General features: G+C 40.9%; 1 protein-coding gene across 4 annotated transcripts in view; it reads right to left on the bottom strand.

Moving 5' to 3' along the window:
• Positions 1 to 24,764, bottom strand: part of CERKL (ceramide kinase like) — a 101,802-nt gene that overhangs the window by 41,187 nt on the left and 35,851 nt on the right. For all 4 annotated transcript variants that reach the window (XM_050916417.1, XM_050916420.1, XM_050916419.1 and 1 more), the window contains exon 2: positions 19,077 to 19,316. In XM_050916417.1, coding sequence (XP_050772374.1) covers positions 19,077 to 19,316 — 240 coding nt within the window. The remainder of the gene's footprint in view (positions 1 to 19,076; positions 19,317 to 24,764) is intronic.

Here is a 24,764-nt window from a genome sequence, read left to right as displayed (position 1 = left end):
AAATTGCAATACTATACAATACTATATTCTTGTGGGGGCCCCTATGGGGCCTGGCGCAAGTTGCCCACTTGCTCCGCATCCACAGGCAGCCCTGGGAAAAATAAACCTCTGCATCTCAGCACAAACCCAGTTTTGAGAAAACTTCTTTACAAGGTATCACTGGTTCTCAGCATCAGCTAATCTTAAAAGGCACTAAAGCTCGTTAAAAAGGTTGGACAAAATATTTTCCGTCAAAACTTTCTGGATCGAAAATTAGGGGTTTTTAAAAAGCAGAAAAAAATCACAGACAATGTCTGCTTTCCTTCAAAATTTGTTGTGGGTTTTTTAATTGAAAAGCTGAAATTAGTCTGTCAAAACCTGAATATGGTTTGGGGTTTCAGAAATGTGTGGCCAAATATTTGCTGCTTGTTGTGTTTGTTTAAAGAAACAATAAAAAAAACTGCTTAAAAAAATCCAAAACTTTTGAATGACCTCAGCTTGTGACCAAATGCCTGAGCCCATCCAGTCAGATTTTTCCAAGTTTCTGATACTCTGCTGGCTTCCTTGACTCATATCTGTCTCCATAACTTTGGGTTCATTTAGCTTAGAACATAAGAACAGCCATACTGGGTCAAACCAAAGGTCCATCCAGCCCAGTATCCTGTCTACTGACAATGGCCAATGCCAAGTGCCCCAGAGAGAGTAAACCTAACAGGTAATGATCAAATGATCTCTCTCCTGCCATCCATCTCCACCCTCCGACAGAGGCTAGGGACACCATTCCTTACCCGTCCTGGCTAATAGTCATTAATGGACTTAACCTCCATACATTTATCTGTTTCCTAGAGACTGGCTTCGTGGGGTCCCTCACAAACTGGAGATGGTTACTGTGGGTTTGTCTTTAGCATAGCTTATGTACATACTCCACAAACTGAGCATTTGAGCTTGTTCCAGAATCTGGGATGAGCCCATGTTGTGAAAACTGAAACGCTCAAAATAGCATATGCATGTGAATGGACACAGGGTGCTAAAATTAAATTAACCCAGGGGTTCTCAAACTGGGGGTCAGGACCCCTCACAAGGTTATTACTCAGGGGATCACGAGGTTATTACTGGGGGTTGCAAGCTGTCAGCCTCCATCTCAAAACCCACTTTGCCTCCAGCATTTATAATAGTGTTAAATATATAAAAAAGTGTTTTTAATGTATAAGGGGGGGGGGTCACACTGAGAGGTTTGCTATGTGAAAGGGGTCACCAATATAAAAGTTTGAGAACCACTGAATTAACCCCTCTGAAGCCTCAGGGAATACAGGGGAGGGGGCATTTCCCTTGGTAGGGTTGGGAAGGAGGTAGGTGGTGTAGGACATTGCTCTTCTCATGTGATCCCTCCTCCAGTGGCTAATTTTAAATGAAGCTACCCTCCCCTGACATGAATCTCCCTATGGCACTGAAATTAAATATAGACTATAATTTGACATTTGAGAAGTGAAACGGATGGTAGCGCTAATGGAAAAGCGAATGGCTTGGCTCTTCTGAAAGCCTCAAACTGCTGAATGAGCTTTAAGGTAGAGAAGGCTGTGCCTCCCAAACAGCCTGGCCCTGCTCCCTATCTGACCTCCACCCACTTCCTGCCCCCGACTGCCCGCCCCCTCAGAATCCCTGACTCATCCTGCTCCTTGTCCCCTCACCGTCCCCTAGAGACCCCCCCAACCACCACCCCAGGACCCCATCCCTGCTCCCTGTCCTCTGACTCCCCCGACCCCTATCCACCCCCTCGCTAGGTCCTGACAGACCCCCGGAACACCTACAATCCAACCCCCCCCATTCCCTGTCCCCTGACCACCCCGCCCAACCTCTGCCCCCTCCCTGTCCCCGGGACTCCTTGACGCTTAGCCAACCCCCTCCCGGCCCCTTACCCCCGGCTCCCTCCTCACCTGGAGCCTCCAGGACCATTCCTCGACAGCGGCAGCATGGCTCCGGGGCGAGGCCCCTGAGCTCCGCCTCGCTCAGAGCCATGTGGTAAGGGGGCAGGGCTGCGAGCTCTGGGCCGAGCAGAGGGAACTCAGGCCCAACTGGAGCTCGCAGCCCTGCCCCCTTACCATGCAGCTCTAGCGGGGCGGAGCTCAGGGGCCCCACCGGAGCCTCACTGCAGCTGTTCGGGGACACTGCTGGATGCGCTGAGGCTCCGGGAGAGGGGCAGAGGCGGGGTCGGGCCAGGGCCGGAGAGGGAGCCTCAGCCATTCTCGTAGGGGCCCCTGTGGAGCCCGGGGCCTGGGGCAAATTGCCCCACTTGCCCTCCCCTCTGGGCGGCCCTGGTCCTGTGGCACCTTATAGACTAACAGAAGTATTGGAGGATGAGCTTTCGTGGGTGAATACCCACTTCGTCGGATGCACGCTCCAATACTTCTGTTAGTCTATAAAGGTGACACAGGACTCTCTGCTGTTTTTACGGATCCAGACTAACATGGCTACCTGTCTGATACTAAGCAAAAAGTGATTTTATTAAGTATATAAAGTAGGATTTAAGTAGTTCCAAGTAATAACAGACAGAACAAAGTGAGTTACCAAGTAAAATTAAACAAAAACATGCAAGTCTAAGCCTAATACATTTAAGAAACTGATTACAGATAAAAATATCACCCTCAGTGATGTTCCAATAAGCTTCTTTCACAGATTGGACTCCTTCCTAGTTTGGGTCCAACAATCACTCACACACACCGGTAGTTGCTTTCTTTTTTCCAGTTTCTTTCAGGCATCTCTTTGGGGTGGAGAGGGCATCTCTTGAGCCAGCTGGAGACAAAATAGAGAGGCTTCCAAGGCCTTTTATATTCTCTCTCTTGTGGGCGGAAACCCCATTGTTCTTCTGTCCAAAGTCAGAGCAACAAAAATGGAGTCTTGTATCCACCTGGGCAAGTCACATGTCCATGAATGATTCAGCTTTTTGCAGGCCGACACCATTGTTTACATGTTAGTTTGAACGTTCCCAGGAAAGCTCAGATGTGGATTGGTGTCTCCCAAAGTCCATTGTCAGTTAAGTGTTTCTTGATTGGGCACTTACTGAGAATAGTCTTTTCTCAAGAAGATGACCAAATACTTCACTGAGGCTACTTAGAATCAAACACATTGAGATACAAGTCCATGGCCAATATTCATAACTTCAAATACAAAAATGATATGTACAGACAGCATAATGATAACAAGAAAATTACAACCATTCTACAGACACCTTACTTAACTTCCTTTGTACAAGATTTGGTGCAACTATAGGACTTTGGTTGCAACAACGATCTATACAGTCACAGTTCATGTCCATAACGTCAGACAGCCCTCTGAGAGACTTTGACATAGCAGGTTGCGCAAAAACTGAAAAGCCTTCCACAGGTGCATCAAAGATTATAGCTGCCAAGTGGACATTGACGGAACTCATAGTAAGACCTGATCCTTTTAATTCCAACAGTTAGTATTGGCTTAAAAGTGAAATCCTTGCTGATCTTAAACACAAAAAAAGAAGCTTACAAGAAGTGGAAGATTGGACAAATGACCAGGGAGGAGTATAAAAATAGTGCTCAGGCATGGAGGAGTGACATCAGGAAGGCCAAATCACACTTGGAGTTGCAGCTAGCAAGAGATGTTAAGAGTAACAAGAAGGGTTTCGTCAGGTATGTTAGCAACAAGAAGAACGTCAAGGAAAGTGTGGGCCCCTTACTGAAGGAGGTAACCTAGTGACAGAGGATGTGGAAAAAATTAACGTACCCAATGCTTTTTTTGCCTCTGTTTTCACGAACAAGGTCAGCTCCCAGACTACTGCACTTGCCAGTACATCCTCGGGAGGAGGTGATCAGCCCTCTGTGGAGAAAGAGGCGGTTCAGGACTATGTAGAAATGCTGGACGAGCACAAGTCCATGGGGCCGAATGCACTGAATCCGAGGGTGCTAAAGGAGTTAGCGGATGTGATTGTAGAGCCATCAGCCATTATCTTTGAAAACTCATGGTGGTCAGGGGAGGTCTCGGATGACTGGAAAAAGACTAATGTAGTGCCCATCTTTAAAAAAAGGGAAGGAAGAGGATCTGGGGAACTACAGGCCAGTCAGTCCTTGAAAAAATAACGGAGCAGGTCCTCAAGGAATCAATTCTGAAGCACTTAGAGGAGAGGAAAGTGACCAGGAACAGTCAGCATGAATTCACCAAGGGCAAGTCATGCCTGACTAACCTAATTGTCTTCTACGATGAGGTAACTGACTCTGTGGATGAGGGAAAACCTGGCTAGATCGTCGGACTCAATGGGTAGTGATCAATGGCTCCATGTCTAGTTGGCAGCTGGTATCAAGCGGAGTGACCCAAGGGTTGGTCCTGGGGCCGGTTTTGTTCAAAATCTTCATTAATGATCTGGAGGACGGCGTGGACTGGACCCTCAGCAAGTTTGCTGGTGACACTAAACTGGGAGGAGTGGTAGATACGCTGGAGGGTAGGAATAGCATACAGAGGGACCTAGACAAATTAGATGATTGGGCCAAAAGAAATCTGATGAGGTTCAGCAAGGCCAAGTGCAGAGTCCTGCACTTAGGAAGGAAGAATCCCATGTACTGCTACAGACTAGGGACCGAGTGGCTAGGCAGCAGTTCTGCAGAAAAGAATCTAAGGGTTACAGTGGACAAGAAGCTGGATATGAGTCAACAGTGTGCCCTTGTTGCCAAGAAGGTTAACGGCATTTTGGACTATATAAGTAGGGGCACTGCCAGCAGATCGAGGGATGTGATCAGTCCCCTCTATTCGGCATTGGTGAGGCCTCATCTGGAGTACTGTGTCCGGTTTTGGAAGGATGTGGAAAAACTGGAAAGTCAAGCAGAGGGCAACAAAAATTATTATGGGGCTCGAGCACAAGACTTATGAGGAGAGGCTGAGGGAACTGGGATTGTTTAGTATGCAGAACAATGAGAGGGGGGATTTGATAGCTGCTTTCAACTACCTGAAAGAGGGTTCCAAAGAGGATGGATCTAGACTGTTCTCAGTGGTAGCAGAGGACAGAACAAGGAGTAATGGTCTGAAGTTGCAGTGGAGGAGACTTAGGTTGGATATTAGGAAAAACTTTCACTAGGGGGTGGTTAAGCAGTGGAATGAGTTACCTAGAGAGGTTGTGCAATCTCCTTCCTTAGAGGTTTTTAAGGTCAGAGTTGACAAAGCCCTGGCTGGGATGATTTAGCTGGGGATTGGTCCTGCTTTGAGCAGGGGGTTGTACTAGATGATCTCCTGAGGTCCGTTCCAACCCTGCTATTCTATGATGGCGGAAACAGAAAAAGCTAACCGGAGAAACTTATCAATGGGTACATCAAAGATGATTCCTCTTCCATTTCTGAAGGTAAGTATGTTGTATGGACTCCTTTCAGTTGTTTTACAACTCCTGTTGCACTTCTGTTGAACAGGAAGTCTCCACCCCTGAAAACGATCAAGGAACCATGTCCTGGAGCTGCACAACTTCCAGATTGGGGTGAAGTATTTTACCAGCAATCCGAAATAAAAGAAAACAACTGATTGGAAGTCACAGCGGTGGGTGAGAAGCAAGTCAAATGAGATAAGGATACCAAATCAAACGTGCGTCAGCCATGTTGGTATAATCAAAAGGACCCTGTCTTTGGTCTGCTTGATCTTGTTGAGAGTATGGTGGTGGATAAGAATAAAGAAGGCCCTTGTCCATTAAATGAGCAAGACATTTCCTAGTGATTGAGGATTGAGTCCCTCTTTTGAGTAAAATTTCTTGCACTATGTGTTGACTGCAGGGGTAAAAAAGCCCACATCCAGAAACCATCCATTTAGAAATATGCTGTTGAGGAGCAGTGAATCCAACTCCCCTTTTCAACTCTGGGAGAAGTGTCTGCTGAGGTTGTCAGCTGTTGGGTTCCCTATACCCAGGAGCTAAGAAGCTCACTTACTTAAACTTACATCAACCATGGTAGATGGAGGTCAAGTTCTTCTGTCTTCAATTCTATTAGAATGGGTAAGAGTATTGTGACTTGCAGAATAAAAAGAAGAACACTGTACCAAAATCTGCATATCAAGAGAGTTATTGTCAACACAATCCAGAGGAGGTGATAGCTGTTCAACCTCGGTGGTTGAAATCAATGAATAAGGAGATCTCAATGAAAATGAGGAGTCAGTGACCCAGAAGATCTTGATGTGGACAGCTGTCCAGTAGCAGTAAATAATGGGGATTCTGGATCATTCAACATAAGGAAGTCCTTTAGGTATCTAAACTCCTGCAATACATGGAGAAAGAACTGAGGGAGGTTCTTACAGGAGTTAAATGAGATCTTGTGGAGACCAGCTTCAGTACTAAGAGAGAGACTTGTTTTGATTGTGTTTTGTGCTATGGATGCCAAATGCTTGGTATGAGCATGTCGAGAGTCAGATTCTGGCTGTAACCATGTAGAGGTACAGGATGACAGTATAGGTAGCAGGGATACAGAAAGGTCCAGTGGCACAGAGCTCTTTGATGTAGTACTTCTACACAAAGTTGAAAAGGTCTGTGGTACAAAGTGCCGCTTGATAGCAGTATGGCTCTTACAGGATGCTTTAGAAGTCCTCCTAGTGCCACTCGGACCCTGCATAAAATTCCCACTGGGACCTGAGGTCTCCAGAACATTATTCTCAGACAGTAGCTGGGACTTGTTAGAAGGAAACCTAGTATTCCTACTTTTCTTGTCAATAGCCACAAAAGTAGAATGTGAAGATCTCTGCACTGCAGACACCAATGCACGTACTGCATCCCGAGGCTTTCAGTGACTGAGAACTTGACAGAGCACTAAGTGTGCTTGGAGCCCTGTGTACAGAGGATTCTCTGATAATGGCCCCCCAACCCCCAAGATCTGCTTTTGAAGGAGGAGCAGATCATACACTTACTTACATAATCCAAACTATACACATAAAATGATGGGGTCTAAATTAGCTGTTACCCCTCAAGAAAGATTTTGGAGTTACTATGAATAGTTCTCTGAAAACATCCACTCAATGTGCAGCAGCCATCAAAAAAGCTAGCACAATGTTGGGAGTCATTAAGAAAGGGATAGATAATAAGACAAACTATCATATTGCCTCTATATAATTCCATGATACATTCCCATCTTGAATAATGTGTGCAGATGTGGTCACCCCATCTCAAAAAAGATATATTGGAATTGGAAAAGATTCAGAAAAGGGGAACAAAAATGATTAGGGGTATAGAACAGCAGCCATATAAGGAAAGATTAATAAGATTGGGACTTTTCAGCTTGGAAAAGAGATGACTAAGGGGGAATATGATAGAGGTCTGTAAAATCATGACTAGTGTGGAGAAAGTAAATAAGGAAGTGTTATTTACTCCTCATAACACAAGAACTAGGGGTCAGCAAATGAAACTAATAGGCAGCAGATTTAAAACAAACAAAAGGAAGTATGTTTTCACACAACACACAGTCAACCTGTGGAACTTCTTGCCAGTGGATGTTGTGAAGGCCAAGACTATAACAAAGCTCAAAAAAAGAACTAGATAAGTTCATGGAGGATAGGTCCAACAAAGGCTATTAGCCATGACAGGCAGGGATGGTGTCCCTAGCCTTTGTTTGCCAGAAAAGCTGGGAATGGGCAACAGGGGATGAATCACTTGATGATTACCTGTTCTGTTCATTCTCTCTGGGGCACCTGATATGTGCCTCTGCCGGAAGACAGGATACTGGGCTTGATGGACCTTTGATCTGACCCAGTATGGCCATTCTTATGTACTCATAATATGGGTGTCTCTCAAACAGCAGAGGAACTAAGAACATCCATTACTGACCGCGATAACTTCCCAGCAGAAAGGACATAGCTTAAAGCCTAGGAATCCTGGGATACCCCGGACCAAATTTCCAGAATAACCCCTCAAACCAGGGGGCAGGGGAAATGGGAAACAACCCGAACAAATAACTAAACTAAACTAAGAACTAAGTCTAAGTAAAGCAGGCACGCTCAATGGTCCATCTCAGACCAAAAGCATGGAGAAAGAACTGAGGGAGGTTCACTTGCACAGCCATGTATATCCTCAGTATGGGACACCAGGAGGTGTGGAGTGCATGTACGGGCTGAACGGACACTGCTACCAACTCTCTCTGATTAAAGGCACAAGGGCGGATGTGCACCTGAAGTGGAGCATCCTCAGAGACACTACTCAAATAAGAACCATCAGGTATGGCTCATCTTGGTTATTTTTATCATGTACACCTCTACTCCGATATAATACTGTTCTCGGGAGCCAAAAAAATCTTACCATGTTATAGGTGAAATTGCGTTATATTGAACTTGCTTTGATCCACAGGAGCATGCAGCCCCCCCACCACCACTCCCAAGCGCTGCTTTACTGCGTTATATCCGAATTCGTGTTATATCATGTCGCATTATATCAGGGTAGAAGTGTATATCTTTACATCCTGGAAGAAAAATCCTTGGTTTTATGGTATTATCTAAGAGAGCATCAGACAAAACAAATGTGTTGGAAAAAACTTCCAAACAATTAAATTATAAATTTGCATGAATCATCCAGATATATTTCCATAGAATTCTCAAGGAAACCTGATGCTGGGCTCCTTTCCTCTTCCAATATCATGGATCCTCAAAGAATAACTAGCACTCTTGCAGTAGATGAATCCTCAAGAGCATCACTTCAAGGCATGATTCTCCTACAGAAACACACATCTTCACAGAGAGGATACTAATGGCCTGCTCCCTTCTTCCAGGTATATGTCATTCCTTCCTGAATATCTCTACTTCAAAACAGAATACTTAAAATGCTCCTGGTAAAATCCACTCAAAAGAAAAGCCATATTTCACCATCCAGAAGACAGTCTGTGTGATTTTGGGTTTAGCTGCTGAAACTGACAATTATAGCATTTGCTATAAGGTACATGCTTTTATGATGTTTCAATACTGAGTAATATGTGTACTCAATAATGTTAATGATTACTAATTATTTTTATTTTATATTAATTGCTTTGTCAGACTATGAGAAAGCAAAACAAGTAAAGCAATGTAAAAGTATATTGCTGAACTACAACAATAATATCATTATGATAGTGATATAAATAAGCAGTACAGCTGAAAACACAAAGGTTCTCAGGCTGTAACACTTCATAGTTGCCACTGTAAGACTGATAACTCCAGTAGTTTACTGTAGAATTACAGTGGCTTCTGATACTAATATTTTACAAGTACATTGACTATTAAGAAGTAATAAGACGTAAAAATGTAAAATATAACAATATAATTAATTAGAACAAAAGTGGGACAAAAATTTATTTTCATGAATTATTCCTCTGTCTAAAGAGAGAAATCATGCATGCCTGTAGCAGAGGTAGAATTCCTGTTTTTCCAGTATTTTTACCTGTGGTGAAGTGAGCTGGCCTCAACCAACTTGTGGGAAAAATAACTGTTTTAACTTTATACCATATCACCATTTTAATTGTACGTAGTCTAATTTGTTTGTAAAATATATATTTAAAACTAGATGAACAAATACATCTTACTATGAACAAACTGGGGAGAGAAGAGTCAGGGGTTGTGAAGGTTTGTACAGAATTTGTGAAAAGGTGAAGAACTTTGAGCTGTTGGAGAACTGTAGGGCTAAGACATACTCAAAGAATGGAGTTATAATTTCATGCCTACCTAGGATCAGGAGAAAGGGCAAGAGAGAGAGAGGGGGACAAGAGAGTTAGCGGAATATTGCTACCCCATTTAAACTTTAAAATAGAAAACTTAAAACTTTATTTTTTTAAGATGCTTGTGCCCAAAAAGGACTATGCAAAGTATTAAAGTAAAGTAATCTGGACATTCAAATGGGGAGAGGTATATGGCACATTTTAAAATCTTTTTTAAAAGGTAAAGTTTAGGAGACTTGCATCTGAAAGTTTCATCATTTTACCACAAATTCATGACTGCTATTTTTTTCCCCGATAAAGAATCTAAATTGCAATTCTAAAAATTTACAAATCGGTCTATCATTTAAATCTGGATTATTCTTTTCTTTAAAAAGTGAATTATTATTGATAAGTAGGTTGGAGATATTATATGGATCCTAATGTAATTCTTTGCAATACTAATCATTCACAAGAGAGAGCTGTTAATATAAAGAATAAACCATAATAATGTTATGTTGTGTACAAAATTTCTGCTCTTTAATTTTTTTTTTTTTTACAATGTAGCTGGTTTAGAAAAAACAAAAAGAGCTAATAAACAACAAAATTTTACTTATAAAAAAGTAAGCATCATTGACTTATATTATTGACCAGTCACATGCAATTGATTGTTCAATATTTCAGCATGAAGAAATATACTATACTGATTATATGATTGTGTGTATACTAAATGGTTGCCAATAAACATGACTGGAAGATGATCATGACAATAAATACTGGTTCAGGGGAACAGTGAAAAAAAAAGTTGCCCATTGCACAGCAAGTGTTAATGCAGCAAATGGGTCTGGACTTCTGAATTATGTATTTGCCAAGAAATAATTTCACCTTTAATGAAAAAACTTTGTACAAAAACAGATTATGAATTGAAATCTTCAGAAACTCTCTTGCATTTAATAAATCATGATTGGTAACTCTTACTGCCAACATATACAATAAATAAGATTTACTACTAATCTGCAGCTGACTTCAGTCCTTCAGCCCTCTGGTATCCTCACAAACTGTTATTCTGTTATATTGTTTACCATAGCTCCTCCATCTGAAGTGGACCAGCAATCTAAAAGAGAATGGCCAACTGTTCCTCTGGTACTAACACATGTGCTAATATGCGCTAGTTTAAACTTGATCTATCAGTGAATCAATGAACCATGAAGGGTGGGGGTTAATCAGGGTGTTTGGAAAACAAAGGCTCATAGGGCAGCAGAGACGCTGCTCTCAGACACACATCTGTGCTGTTTTCAGTACTTAGCTTTATGGCAGTAGGTTTATGTTACAAAAGTTAAGAGCTTGGAATCATGTCACTGTCATGTACATTTATAACTATTTTACACAATAAGCAGCGTCAAGTATGTTCCGCATAAGAAAAACTAATAATGTGAAACAAAGATTTGTTAGTGTAACTATGGACACGCACCACTGTTAATGTTACACTAACCAAAGTTAATGTTTAACATTAATAGTATAATTAAAACTTCACGCATGAAGTTGCAGACATTCACATTAAATCTCAGTGTGCAAAGCAGTACATAAAATATAATACATTCTTATATTAACAGTTACTATATCATTTAGTTTCAAGCTAAATTTTAGATTACTACCCATTGAAGAAAATAAATACATACATTTAAACTCTCAGGGCCAAGAAGTTAAAGGCTTTCTAATATACTTTTATTGAATGTCTAAAAATGTCTATTTAGAGTCATATCAAATCTACATTATTGCAGATAAAAATATTGCTGAGTACTGTTACATCTCTTTCCTGGGTCTTTTGGTTGTTTCCTACTAATATTTAACAGAACATACACTAATTTGTACTAAAGACCATATTCTCTTAAATAAACACATTGAAAGAATGCCTTATTTCTTTGTCAAGTAGCAGAGGGGCAGCCGTGTTAGTCTGGATCTGTAAAAGCAGCAAAGAATCCTGTGGCACCTTATAGACTAACAGACGCTTTGGAGCATGACATGCATCTGACGAAGTGGGTATTCACCCACGAAAGCTCATGCTCCAAAACGTCTCTTAGTCTATAAGGTGCCACAGGATTCTTTGCTGTTATTTCTTTGTATGTATCGTATGAATAAAAGCAAAAAAGTCATCCTTCTGAAAATGTTGAGTCTAATTCAGAAAACATAAAATAAGGTATGTACTTATTCTTCATTTGAGGCACTACAGAAAACATGAAAATACATTATAAAACAGAGGTATAAATAACTACACATAGGTGTTCAGCTATGATAAGGCTGAGCATTGTAACATGGACAAGAGAGAGTTGGAACTGAAGTTCTCAGAAAGCTGCACTCTTTACAGACTAGATACTCTTGGAACATACATGATTACACATAAATTGGAAGCTACAGAGCAGTGTTTTTAATCTTTTTGATACCAGGGACTGGCTTGCTGCCTTCCTAAACTGTATCAGGGAGAGCTTTAGGATCGGCACCGGGCCATGGACCAATTGTTGATAAACACTGCTGTGGAGAATACTGCTCAGAAAGAGGATGAAGGGGGCTGGTGAGGGGGAGATTACCACATACCAGGAATATTAATGTAGAAAACCACCCAGAAAAAAGCAAAATGAAAGTAATGTTTATTTTGCATTTCAGCAAAGGTTTTCAAGAGGTCTTCATCAGAACTGCCTTCAAAATATAATTCTCGTTAATATACCCATACTAAACTTTTTGTAGTTTGTATAAATAAAAACAACAAAATCTTGACTTTTTCCATATAGGGTACAGAAAACAATTTCATCTATGTTAGATTATTAGGAACGCATCCTTCATTAATATTTAGCCACTGTGCTCAATAAAAATACATGTTTACCGTTAGCTGCTCACATGTACGCATGCAGTTACTTTGGTAACCCACCTGCTTTTCATTTGCTCCAGCCTCGGTGTAATAAAACATCACCCATGTAAATAATACAATTCACCTGAAACCTCATCTATGTTCTAGATGCAATGCAACGAGCGATGCACATATAATCGAGAATAATTTTTTTAAAAAGCACAAAACTTTACTTGGCAGATTTTTCTGTCACTGTAAAAAATTGAAAACAAAACTTGAGAGATTTTCAATGAGTTGCTTTTGTAAAGATGTCATTTATAATGTTGCTTTGAAAACAAGCTGTGGGAACACTCATGGCTGATCAGGGTAAAGTTTTCCAAAGTACCTGCTATGACTTAAGAATCTGAACTTTATTGAAAGTGAATAGGACTTTAGGGGTAAAATTTTCAGAATTTCCAAACAATAAAAAAAAGTCTCTTTTGATTTTCCAGATATAATTATGGGGAGGTGTTGTCTTGTTTCTTTGATTTGTCTTCAAAAGTGAGTTTGTATTGCAGAACTGAAACAAGAAAATCTGTGGTGTAGGTATTTTTGTTTTATTTGTTTTTAAAATGACACATGAACTACACAGACTTTCTTTAGTATTCTGAGGACTGCAGATTCCCCATACCCAGAAAGGGTTGGAGAGAGAATGTGTATTCTCCCCTGACACCTAAACATTACACAGTTGCAGGTCTGCAGAGGGAATGGGACTGACAAAAGAGCTAGAAATAGCCACATGGCACATAACACTTTTCTAAGGTCCAGGGGGGTTCCAACTGAAGAGCCACAAGGCTGAATCCAAAGCAACCTGACTAGGTGATAGTGCAGCTGCCATTGGGGAACATATGGCATCACAGCTCCTGATGAATGCAGGGAACTCACAGAGGAAAGCACAGGCACTTGCTGCTCTCTATGAAAGTAGCCTGTGCTTACGATTATTCTGAGATCTGCAGGAATCTTTGCATTTTTTTATATTTAGATTTTTAAGGGTAAAGCCCTCGCCGGACCTTTAAGGAAGAGGGAAGATGAGAAACACGTCAAATATTCCTATTCAGAAAATTCAGAGGAGAATGCAAGCAGAAACAGTAATATATACATTATTTTGCTTTCACTGGTATCCGCTTTTGATAACAGCTGGATGGGAAACAGCTTTCTTGTCCTGCAAAGACTGAGATTTTATAATTTTTTCCCAGTTCTGCATCAGGAACAAATTGAGATGCTTCAATATTTCCAAAGAGAAACCACCCAAAGCAGCCAATAGCCTAGGACAGGGGTCCCCAATGTGGTGCCCATAGGTGCCATGGCGCCCGCCAGGGCGTCTAAGTGCACTCACATACTGGCTGGCGGACAAGTATCTGCCGAAATGCCACTGACAATCTACATCATCCAGAGGCTTCACTGCTGAAATGCCGCCGATCTTCAGCAGTATATTGGCGGCAACGCCTCTGGATGATGCTGCTTGTGGGCGGAATTTTGGCGGATGCTCATCCGCCGCCACAGTCCTCCGTGGCTCATTGTCTGGCGAAAAAGGCTGGGGACCACTGGCCTAGTGGTTAGGGCATTCATCTGAGATGTGGCAGTCCCAAATTCTAATTTCTGCTTTTCTTGATTCAGAGCAAGGACTGAAAGCTGGACCTCCCACATCCCAGATGAATGTTGTAACCACTAGGCTATTGGCTTTTCTGGGGTGGGTCTCTCTCCGTCTCTCCTGTTGCAGATGTCCTGCTGTGTATAAATTAAATATTCATTTGACCAGAAAGGGAGAGAGACTTTTTAGCCTGGTAGTTTAGGCAGGGACTTGAATCTGTTTCCCGCCATGTGTCAGGTGAGTGCCCTAACCACTAGATCACTTTGCTATTGGCTACTTTGGGGGGACAGGTCTCTCCCTCTCTCTCCCCCCTCCTACTCAACACACCTTTTAGATTAAAGTTTATTCAAAATCGATATGCTCCTGCAAAAACTTTGTTTTTTACAAACTGGCATTTTCTGGTGAAAAACTGTTTTGTCAAAACTACCTCACCATCTCTATTTTTGACAGAGTGAGGGACCAATCTCCTGTCTTAGTGTCTTTAACATAATAGAAACAGGAGAAGGCCATAAATTACCATTTATTAAAATATGGAAAGCTTTGGATTCAGTATTCCAGCTTCTGAGACTTCAGTTCAGCAGCAGTTTGATGGTCTTCATTGTTGTAGACTGTTTTTCTTTCAAAGTAAAACTCATTTACTATTAATAGTCTGTGACCACAGAGATATAATTTTGGAGATCAGTCAGAAACACTCTTCTTTGTCACAAACTCATTATATTCTGCATTTTTTGAAAAAGGGATGGAGAAAAACTATCACAGAGTGGAGCTTTTCTAGTTTTCACAAGTAATATAGTTTTCCTACATTTGATATATTTATCTGCCATAGAAAGAAAATTAAAGGATTACGTCTCTCAATATAATAATTTGTTCTTGTTAACTTAGCAGAAGTGTATGGAATTGTCAATTCTTTAAATTACACAGTGCATCTCATCAGTGAAAGCAACTATCATGCCCCTTCATTACTGAATTAAACCTATTTATTTCCAGTGCTTCTCTCTCACTGGGAAAACATTAGTTTGGTTATTAAAATATATATACTTTGATTTTCATTCAGAAAATATTTAACTATTCTTTTCCAAACACACATACCACCTACTGAACATTAGGATAAATTCTACACCATCACACAAGAGCAGAAGTATGGTGAGAAAACATGCAGCTTAAGAATAAAAAATAAATAGCAAGAAGAAGAAAGACCATAATAAAAATTGCACAGGAGATTCCCTCTCTTTCTGTTGGTAGGCTCTTTCACTTTGCACTTTAGATGATGGTTAAAATGTATTAAATATAAATACCTTTTTGCTGGTTATATCTGTTTTTTAAAACATGTAGTCATCACACAAAAAAAACAAAAAACAATGACCTGCTTTGAACACCTACAAAGAGGTTCATATTAAATTGCAGTCAACTTCCCATAAAGTTAAATACTGCAATCATAATAACATCAGCAAAGTTTATTATTACTATTATTACTCTACTGAATGGGAGTTAATAAGGATTTTCTACATGGCAGAGAATAGTAGTGTTTTTTTACCCTGTCCCCAAAATACTGAGAAATATTGCCTTCCCCCTAATTTATCATTATTTTTACAGAACTGGTAAAAAAAAAATTGGATCAAATTCTCTATTCATGAAAACTGGCACAGACCCATTGACTTTAATGTAGTTTTCCCATTTACACCTGCAGAGATTTTGGCCCAAAGTTTAATGGCAGCATGCAAAGGAAAAAAACAGTGGTGATAAGAAGAATAATACTTTTGCCCTTCCTGGTATGAGGAAACATGTTTAAATTATCTGAAACAGTAGCATACATTAAACCAGGTATACTTCCTGGGAATTTCCACTACCAAAATATGTCCTCATAGTTGTTGGAGAACAGCCTGTCAAGTTGATCTACCAAGGTGTTTTAAAGGGAAGTGCAGCACATCAGTGTGATTTCATCCAGAATGCACCAATTCCTTAGCCATGTGGCTTCCTGACAGAATGGAGATGATCTTGATCCCCCATGCCTGTTGATATAATAGATAGTTGTGATACTATCAACAGTTGCATTTTGGATCCTGAAAGAGGCAAGAATGCTTTCATGTCAGATCAGTGTCCTAGAGCTCTAGGACATATATATGGAGGCAAGCTTCTTGAGACAATCACAGGCCCCAAATCTGAAAGTGATTTAGATAAATCCCCCATCCTTGAATGGAAGCTTCTGTCACCAAAATCTTGGTCGGCAAAAAGATAAAAAGGGGGGGTAGTGGGGTTCCATTGCACATCTGAAGAGGATCTTCCCACTGTTTTAACTAGGAGAGTACTTCTTATGGGCCTGCAACCATCATATGTGCATATGGTGTCTGATGGGTAGATACAATGATTTCAACCACCCTTGCATGGAATACGGATGAACTTTGGTATGCTATGTGACATAAGTGAATGAGGTCACGTGATCCAAGACTGAGACACCTTTTCAGTGATATTCTTGAGTAATCTTAAATTGGTTGGGGAGACCTATTATTTTTGGAATCTCTTTTGTGGAAAGTAAACTCTCATTGACCTAGAGTCTAAGGTCACCTACTACCCCATTGCCAAGTTTCAGAGCCCGAGCTCCAGCCTGAAGCCAGAAGGGGCATTCTCAGGCTTATAGCCCTGAGACAAAATTAGCTTGAGACAACAGATTCAGGAACAGACTGAGAGGCTTGCTTTTAGTTGCAGTATAGACATAGCCTAAGTCTCACTGAAATACAATGGGAATTTAAGTCCTATTTTCAAGAGTAATGTAGGAGCTAGGCATTCTGGAAAATTTTATCCAGGATTCATCTCATCTAGCTCTCTCCTGAGTCCTCTATCATCTTGCTTCTGTCCCCTCCACTCCACTGGAAATACTCCTGCTGATCAAATAAAAATGTGAAGACCTCAGTAGAAAACATTCTTTATTAGGGCAGTTGATTAATTTCAGATAATTCACATATTAGCTCAAAAAAATTAATCGCAACTAATTGCCATTTTAAATCGCACCGTGAAACAATAATAGAACACCAACTGAAACGTAATAAATATTTTTGGTGTTTTTCTACATTTTTAAAATATATTGATTTCACTTACAACACAAAATACAAAGTGTACAGTGCTCACTTTATATTATTTTTATTATAATTATTTGCACTGTAAAATGATAAACAAAAGAAATAGTATTTTTCAATTTACCTAATACAAGTAGTGTAGTGCAATCTCTTTATCGTGAAAGTGCAACTTACAAATGTAGGGTTTTTTTTGTTACATAACTGAACTCAAAAACAAAACAATGTAAAACTTTAACGCCTACAAGTCCACTGAGTCCTACTTCTTATTCAGCCAATTGCTCAGACAAACAAGTTATTTTACATTTATGGGAGATAATGCTCCCCACTTCTTATTTACAATGTCACCTGAAAGTGAGAACAGATGTTGGTATGGCTCTTTTGTAGCCAGCATTGCAAGGTATTTACTTGCCAGATATGCTAAACATTTGTATGCTGCTTCATGCTTCGGCCACCATTCCAGAGGATATACTTCCATTATAATGATACACATTAAAGAAATAATGTGTTAATTACATTTGTGACTGAACGCTTTATGGGAGAATTGTATGTCTCCTGCTCTGTTTTACTAGTATTATACCATATATTTCATGTTATAGCAGTCCCAGATGATTGACCCAGAACTTGTTGTTTATTTTAAGAACACTTCCACAACACTTGCAGACATGACAAAAAACAAAGACGATACCAACATGAGAGTTCTAAAAATAGCTACAATACTTGACCCACAGTTTAAGAATCTGAAGTGCCTTCTAAAATCTGAGAGGGACGAGATGTGGAGCATTCTTTCAGAAGTCTTAAAAAAGCAAAATTCCAATGCGGAAACTACAGAACCTGAACCACCAAAAGAGAGAATCAACTTTTTGCTGATGGCATCTGACTCAGATAATTAAAATGAACATGTGTCGGTCTGCACTGCTTTGGCTTGTTATCAAGCAGAAACCATCAGCAGCATGGATGCGTGTCCTCTGGAATGGTAGTTGAAGCACAAAGGGACATATGAATCTTTAGTGCATCTGGCACACAAATATCTTGTAATGCTGGCTACAACAGTGCCATGCAAAACCCGTTCTCACTTTCAGGTGACATTGTAAACAAGAAGCGGGCAGCATGGTCTCCCGCAAATGTAAACAAAATTGTTTGCCTGAATGATTGGCTGAACAAGAAGTAGGATTGACTGGACTTGTAGACTCTAAAGTTTTACATTTTTTTATTTTTGAATGCAGTTATTTTTTGTACATAATTCTATATTTGTAAGTTCAACTTTCATGATAAAGAGATAGCACTACAGTATTTGTATTAGGTAAATTAAAAAATACTATTTCTTTTGTTTTTACAGAGCAAATATTTGTAATAAAAAATAAATATAAAGTGAGTACTGTACACTTCGTATTCTGTGTTGTAACTGAAATCAATTTATTTGAAAATGTAGAAAATATCCAAACATATTTAAATAAAGGGTATTTTATTATTGTTAAACAGCATGATTAATCACGTGATTAATTGCAATTAATTCTTTTTAACCACTTGACAGCCCTATTCTTTATTAATTCATCAAATTTCTCTCATACTTTCCATAAATGGCCGTAGAAATATAATGAACAGTACATCACATTTCCATGATTAATCTGTTTACTTTCTAAATGTAGATATTTTACTACTATTCTTCCTCTTTAAATTTTACATTAAATTGCAATAAGCAAGTTTATAAATTTCCTTAGAGAGCAAAAGGTTTCAACAACTGTAAACTGTGTCCTTTATTCTGAAATATTTATCTTTTACTTTCCAAACAATAAGCTGTTCTAAGACTACAGTAAACCACATTCAACATTACATATAGAATACATTACATATTGCAGAACTAATCCCATAATAAAACTATAATGAAGTTAGAAATGAGTTATCTTTGAAAAAGTGCTTACCGTTCAAAATTTCCTTCAAACAGCTAAACCAGGAATGGCAGTGGTCTTCACTTAAATTATTAAAATTGATGGCAGAATCCTTTAGTTTATTTTCTTTTTTCAGGCATACAAAAACTGTGATACCTAACAATACACCACCTTTCTTCTGTCCTACAAAACGACGACGTTTCAATTTTACAGAAAATATATCTTTCATTTCAACAAGCTCCTCTTTATATGGTAAGTTCATATTGAAATCACCTGTTAAAAGAACAAAAACTATATTAACAGTGTGTATTAACCCACATCTCGCACTGATCGAAACCTTATATATTACATATGCAATGTTTTATATTTTAATCATTCGTCTACATCTTCAAATTTTGATGCATTGTGCATCAGTTGTATAAATCACTGGTTGTGTTCTTTGCCCAATATTCTAGTATTCAAGTTTAATATCCTGCTGCAAGAAACACACAAAATAAACCAAACCAGAACTGGGTCACTAATATTATTAACTTCTATTTAAATTTTTAGTTAAGTTTGACTAGGAACAAAACAGCCTCGGATTCTAGTGACAACTCAAACCCTCAGTCCCTGGAGACTGGTAATGGATTGGGAGCACTATATCTAGGCTACAGAAATGTTTCTAATGTATCTTTGGATGCCAGAGTCTCTGGGATGCATGCCTATGAAAACTGACCTTGAGGATGCCACCTTGAAATACCTCTTTAAGAAGTACCATTGACCCATTTAAAGCTTATGCAGGCCTATCCCCTCCTGCTCTCATATCAGAAAGTAGAGAGAGTAGATTCCTCAAAGTCAAACTGAGTTTGGGTAGGGATGACATATGAGAGATTCTCCTAGACCAGAGGTGGGCAAACTTTTTGGCCTGCGGGCCACATTGGGTTTCCAAAATTGTATGGAGGGCCGGTTAGGGGAGGCTGTGCCTCTCCAAACAGCCAAGCGTAGTGCAGCCCCCATCCGCTATCCACCCCCCCTGCTTCTTGCCCCCTTACCGCCCCCCAGACTCCTGCCCTATCCAACCCCCCGTTCCCTGATGCCACCCCTCCCGAGACCCCTACCCCATCCCCTGACCTCCCCAGGTCCCCTGACTGCCCCATCAAGCCCCTTCTCTCCTTCCTGACTGCCCCCCCTAGGCCCCCTGCCCTCATTCAACCCCCCTGTTCCTTGCCCTCTGACCACCCCAACCCCTATCCACACCCTCACTCCCTGACCATCACCCGGAACTCCTCTGCCCTCTATCCATTCCCCACCCCTGCAGCTCCCTGTCCCCTTACTGTGCTGCCCGGAGCCTACAGGCTGCCCACAGCTGCGCCGCCCAGAGCACCAGGACAGGCATCCATGCCGCCCGGCTGGAGCCAGCCACGCTACCGCGCAGCACAGAGCACCGGGTCAGGCCACAGCTCTGCAGCTGCCGGCTCTGACGCAGAGTGGCCATTTGCCTCTCCAGTTCTTTAGTAGGTTTGCCTGATATTCTAGGCAGGACTGACTCTCCCTTTAGACAAAACTTAAAGAAGAGAATAACTTGGGGAATCATTCCCATTTTTATCCATGCAACCCCGGCCAACCTCACCAAGGCCGGCCAGCAGCACTCATGACGGTACAATAGAGATGGTAACCGTCTTTGCTAACTTGCAAAAGGCAAGGGGATGCTGCTGTGTAGCACTGTAGTACTACGTCTGTTAGCAACATCCAGTAGACATATGGTGACAGTGAAAAAAGGCTGAACGGGCTCCATGGTTGCCGTGCTATGGCATCTGCCCGGGCAATCCAGGGAAAAGGGCACAAAATGATTGTCTGCCATTGCTTTCACAGAGGGAGGATTGTCTGATGACATTTACCCAGAATGATCCGCAACACTGTTTTTGCCTCATCATGCATTGGGATCTCAACCCAGAATTCCAATGGGCGGGGGAGACTGCAGGAACTATGGGATAGCTACCCACAGTGCAACGCTCCAGAAATCGACGCTAGCCTCGGTACATGGACGCACATAGCCGAATTAATGTCCTTAGTGTGGCCATGTGCACTCGACTTTATACAATCTGTTTCCAAAAATGGGTTTCTTTAAAATCGGAATAATCGCATAGTGTAGATATACCCTCTGACTCTACTTGGCTCTGGATCACCTAATAGAATGGTGAACATTAGTAACACCTTACCAGGGGTGCTCCAGCCACGGAGTTCAGGTGCTCTAAGTGCCTTGCCAGCGTGCACACCTCAGGGGTTAGGGTGTCCGGGGTTGATTTAATGCTCTCTAACTTGCAAGTGTAGCCAAATCCTTAGAGTTAGTCCTACAGTTAATGCCAGAAGGGACCATTATATCATCCAATCTGCCTGCCTGCATATCACAGGCCATTAACTTTCACATAGTTATCCTACTGAGCCCAATAACTTATGTCTGACTGATGCATAACTTGTTTGGCTAAAGCATATTTTCCAGTCTTCATTTGAAGACATCAAAAGATGGAGAATCCACTCCTTCCTTTGGTCATTTGATCCAGTAGTTAATGAACCTCACTGTTAAATATTTGTGCCTAATTTCTATTTTAAGTTTGTCTGGCTTTAGCTTTGAGTCACTGATTGTGGTTATGCCTTTCTCCATTGCACTACAGAGCACTTTAGAACCCAGCATTTTCACCCCATGAAGGAACTTTTACATTGTAATCGTGTCTCTTCTCAATCTTCTTTTCAATAAGCTAAACAGATAGAACTCTTCAAGTCTCACTGCAATGCATTTTCTTCAGCCTTCGAATAATTTTCGTAGCTCTTTTCTGTACCTCTCCAATTTATCAACATCCTTTTTAAAATGTGAATCCTTTTTAAAATATTCCAACAATGATCTCACCAAGACTGTATACGAGATAAGTCACCTCTCTACTTCTACTAACCTGTTTATATATCTAAGGATCACATTAGCCCTTTTGCTACAACATCGCACTGACAGCTCACGTTCAGTTGTTTGTCCACTATCCTAGAGCACATCTTTTAGAAAAAACATCTCATATAGATTTTAAAATGGTCAGTGACAGAAAATCGAGCATGATCCTTGGTAAATTGTCCTATTGATTAATTACTCTCACTCTTAAAAATGTACACTTTATTTCCAGTCTGAATTTGTGTAGCGGAGGTGTGCGAGTTAAGGTAAGTCACCAGTAGGTGATAAAGATGCTTCTCATGAATGGAAGATCACAGCCAAGCCTGGCTATAATTGGGGTAAACTTTGCCCTATAAAAGACTTGACAGTAATAGTTAAGAAATGTTTTTATTTTATACGTAACCATTTGCTTCCAATACTTCTACTTGCTATCATTTGAATCTTTCCTCTTTGTTCAATAAACTTTTGCTTTTTTTCTATTATAAACATTGTGATGGGTCTTCCCAGGGTGCAACCTGGAACTGGGGTACCACTGAGTCCTCTGGCCTATCAACCCTCAGCTCCCTCTTACACTATGCTATTGTGACAACTTGCAAACCTCTGGTAGGTACTACACTCATACAGACATCCACAGGCAGGGACACACCCAGCTGAGTTAAATGAATGCTTCTCCCAGCCACTCGTGTACTAACAACAACGAGGCTCCAACTAATTCCCCCCAGCTCCCCAGCTTTGCTCTCCAGCACTATACCATCCTGTTCTGGTCAGAAGCCTGAGGAGTATATGTTTATAACCCAGTCTGCCCTTCCCTCAACATGGAGAGGACATGCACTAGTTTTTGTTCCTGAGCAGATTTCCCAAGCACTCCAACTGAAACATGCTGTTTTAGGCAAAACATAAAACAAGTTTATTAGCTACAAAAAGATAGATTTTACCACTTTTAATCACTTAGACATAACGGATAGAGATGGTTACTAAAGAAAAAAGTGAACAATCTAAGTTCTATAAACTAAACAGGATTTGAATCAGTGTCTCACCCGGATAGATAGCACAGATAGCTAATAGATCTTCCAGATGTGTTTCCAGGTGTTGAGTTCTGGGGGGAGCGAGGCCAAAACATGGAGCCACTGTTCTCTCTTTTACATCCTTAGTCTCTATGCCTAGAAGACACTTCTCTCGACATGCTCTGACAGGCTTCCCTGAGTCCCTCAGCTGAGCAGTCCCCATTGTGTGGTGTTTGCACAATTGTCCTGGAATTGTAAATCCCTTGATTACAACTCCTCTGCTTGTTAATGGCCATTGAGTACATTCTGTCATACCGTCCTGTGAGTGGTTAGTTTTCTTTGTATGCCACTAGCAAACTTACAACATACTTCAGTAACAACCATACAGCAAAAATCTCGTAACTTGATACACACTAACAACATACACATTTGGACAGAATAATGGGTTTCAGCAGATCACGGCTTTTCATGTAGCTTACATGGCATGCTTTGTATGAAACATATCATAATTATATGAGAGTGGTGAATATGGGTTTCCAGGGTTGCTTAGGGGTAGAGTGCCACAAACATATCTAACTGTTGTGTGATAAACAGAGTGATGATCCAAGGTGTAACTGATAAGCTGGTGTCCACTGTTCCTTTGGGAGCAGGGTATTTGTGAATTATCTCAGAGTCCAGTGGACCAGGGCTAGACACTTCAAAGATTCGGGGGTTGGAGCATGCCTATTGCTAACCTGCAGAAGGACCAGAGCCTGAGTATGTTGAGAGAGGAATGCTTGTGTTGTCCATGGCTGATAGAGCTGAGGAGCTGACCCACAGCAGGCACAGAAAAGGCTTGTTCACACTAATGACAGGTGGTAGCAAGGTGCCTCACAACCCTGGGTACTCGCAGGAAGCAGCACAGTGGCATAGTTGTCAGGCTCTCCACCTCATTCGCTAGTTAACTAAGGGTCATACTCTAGGTGATACAGACAAAGATGCAAAAGTGAGAAGACTGGAAACATTTATTTTCCATTTGTTTATTTTGGGTAAGGGAAATAAAAACAAAAGAAAAATACGGGATGAATAAGCAGGAGACATATGCTAAACATACCAGAAAGCAGCTGGAAAAACTGTGCACAGAACATGGCTCAAATGCTATAGAGAAAAAAGGGAAAGAATGAGATCTCTAAGCATGGAATGTGATAAGTAGCAAGAAGATCTGACTAATCCAGCAAAAGAGCCCAAGCCTGAGGGAGGTGTAGGTTTAGAAAACCAGCCTGACACAGCTTCCAGCAAGGCTGCCCTGAATCTCAAACTGACCAAGATGTCCAAAAGCTGGAAATAGCAGAGAAGACCAGAAAGCTGGAAACAGTGGAGAGTCAGATAAAGAAGGGAAGAAAAGCAACAGCAAGAGAAGGCCAACCAGAGAACACTAGAGTTGGAAAACCAGAAGCATGAAGATCAAGACAAGGAGCTAGAAGCAGAAAAGCAACAGCCCAAGAAAGGGAGGTGGAAAGGGAGTATAAACTTAAGAATGGAAATGCAAGAGGAATATGTTCCTGAGTTCCCAGAGGTAAACTGTGAGGAGGAAGAGACAGCTGAGACAAGAGAGGAGCCCTCTGCACCCTTGTCAGAAGAAAGTAGCCATGTCTCTCCAGAAGAGGTGAGTGAGGACTCAACACACACAAACCCCAACACTCCTTACATGACTATGCAGGAATGTGGATGTGCAGGAGATTAATGTTATCTCATAAATTTCCAAGCAATATACCAGTACCTCATTGTGGATGCTATACACAGAAAGGGCTCTGCTGAATTTTG

Source organism: Gopherus flavomarginatus, chromosome 10, assembly GCF_025201925.1.
Source record: "Gopherus flavomarginatus isolate rGopFla2 chromosome 10, rGopFla2.mat.asm, whole genome shotgun sequence".
Lineage (NCBI taxonomy): Eukaryota > Metazoa > Chordata > Testudines > Testudinidae > Gopherus > Gopherus flavomarginatus.
Note: the sequence above shows the minus strand (reverse complement) of the source record. Positions and strands in the feature narration are given on the sequence as shown.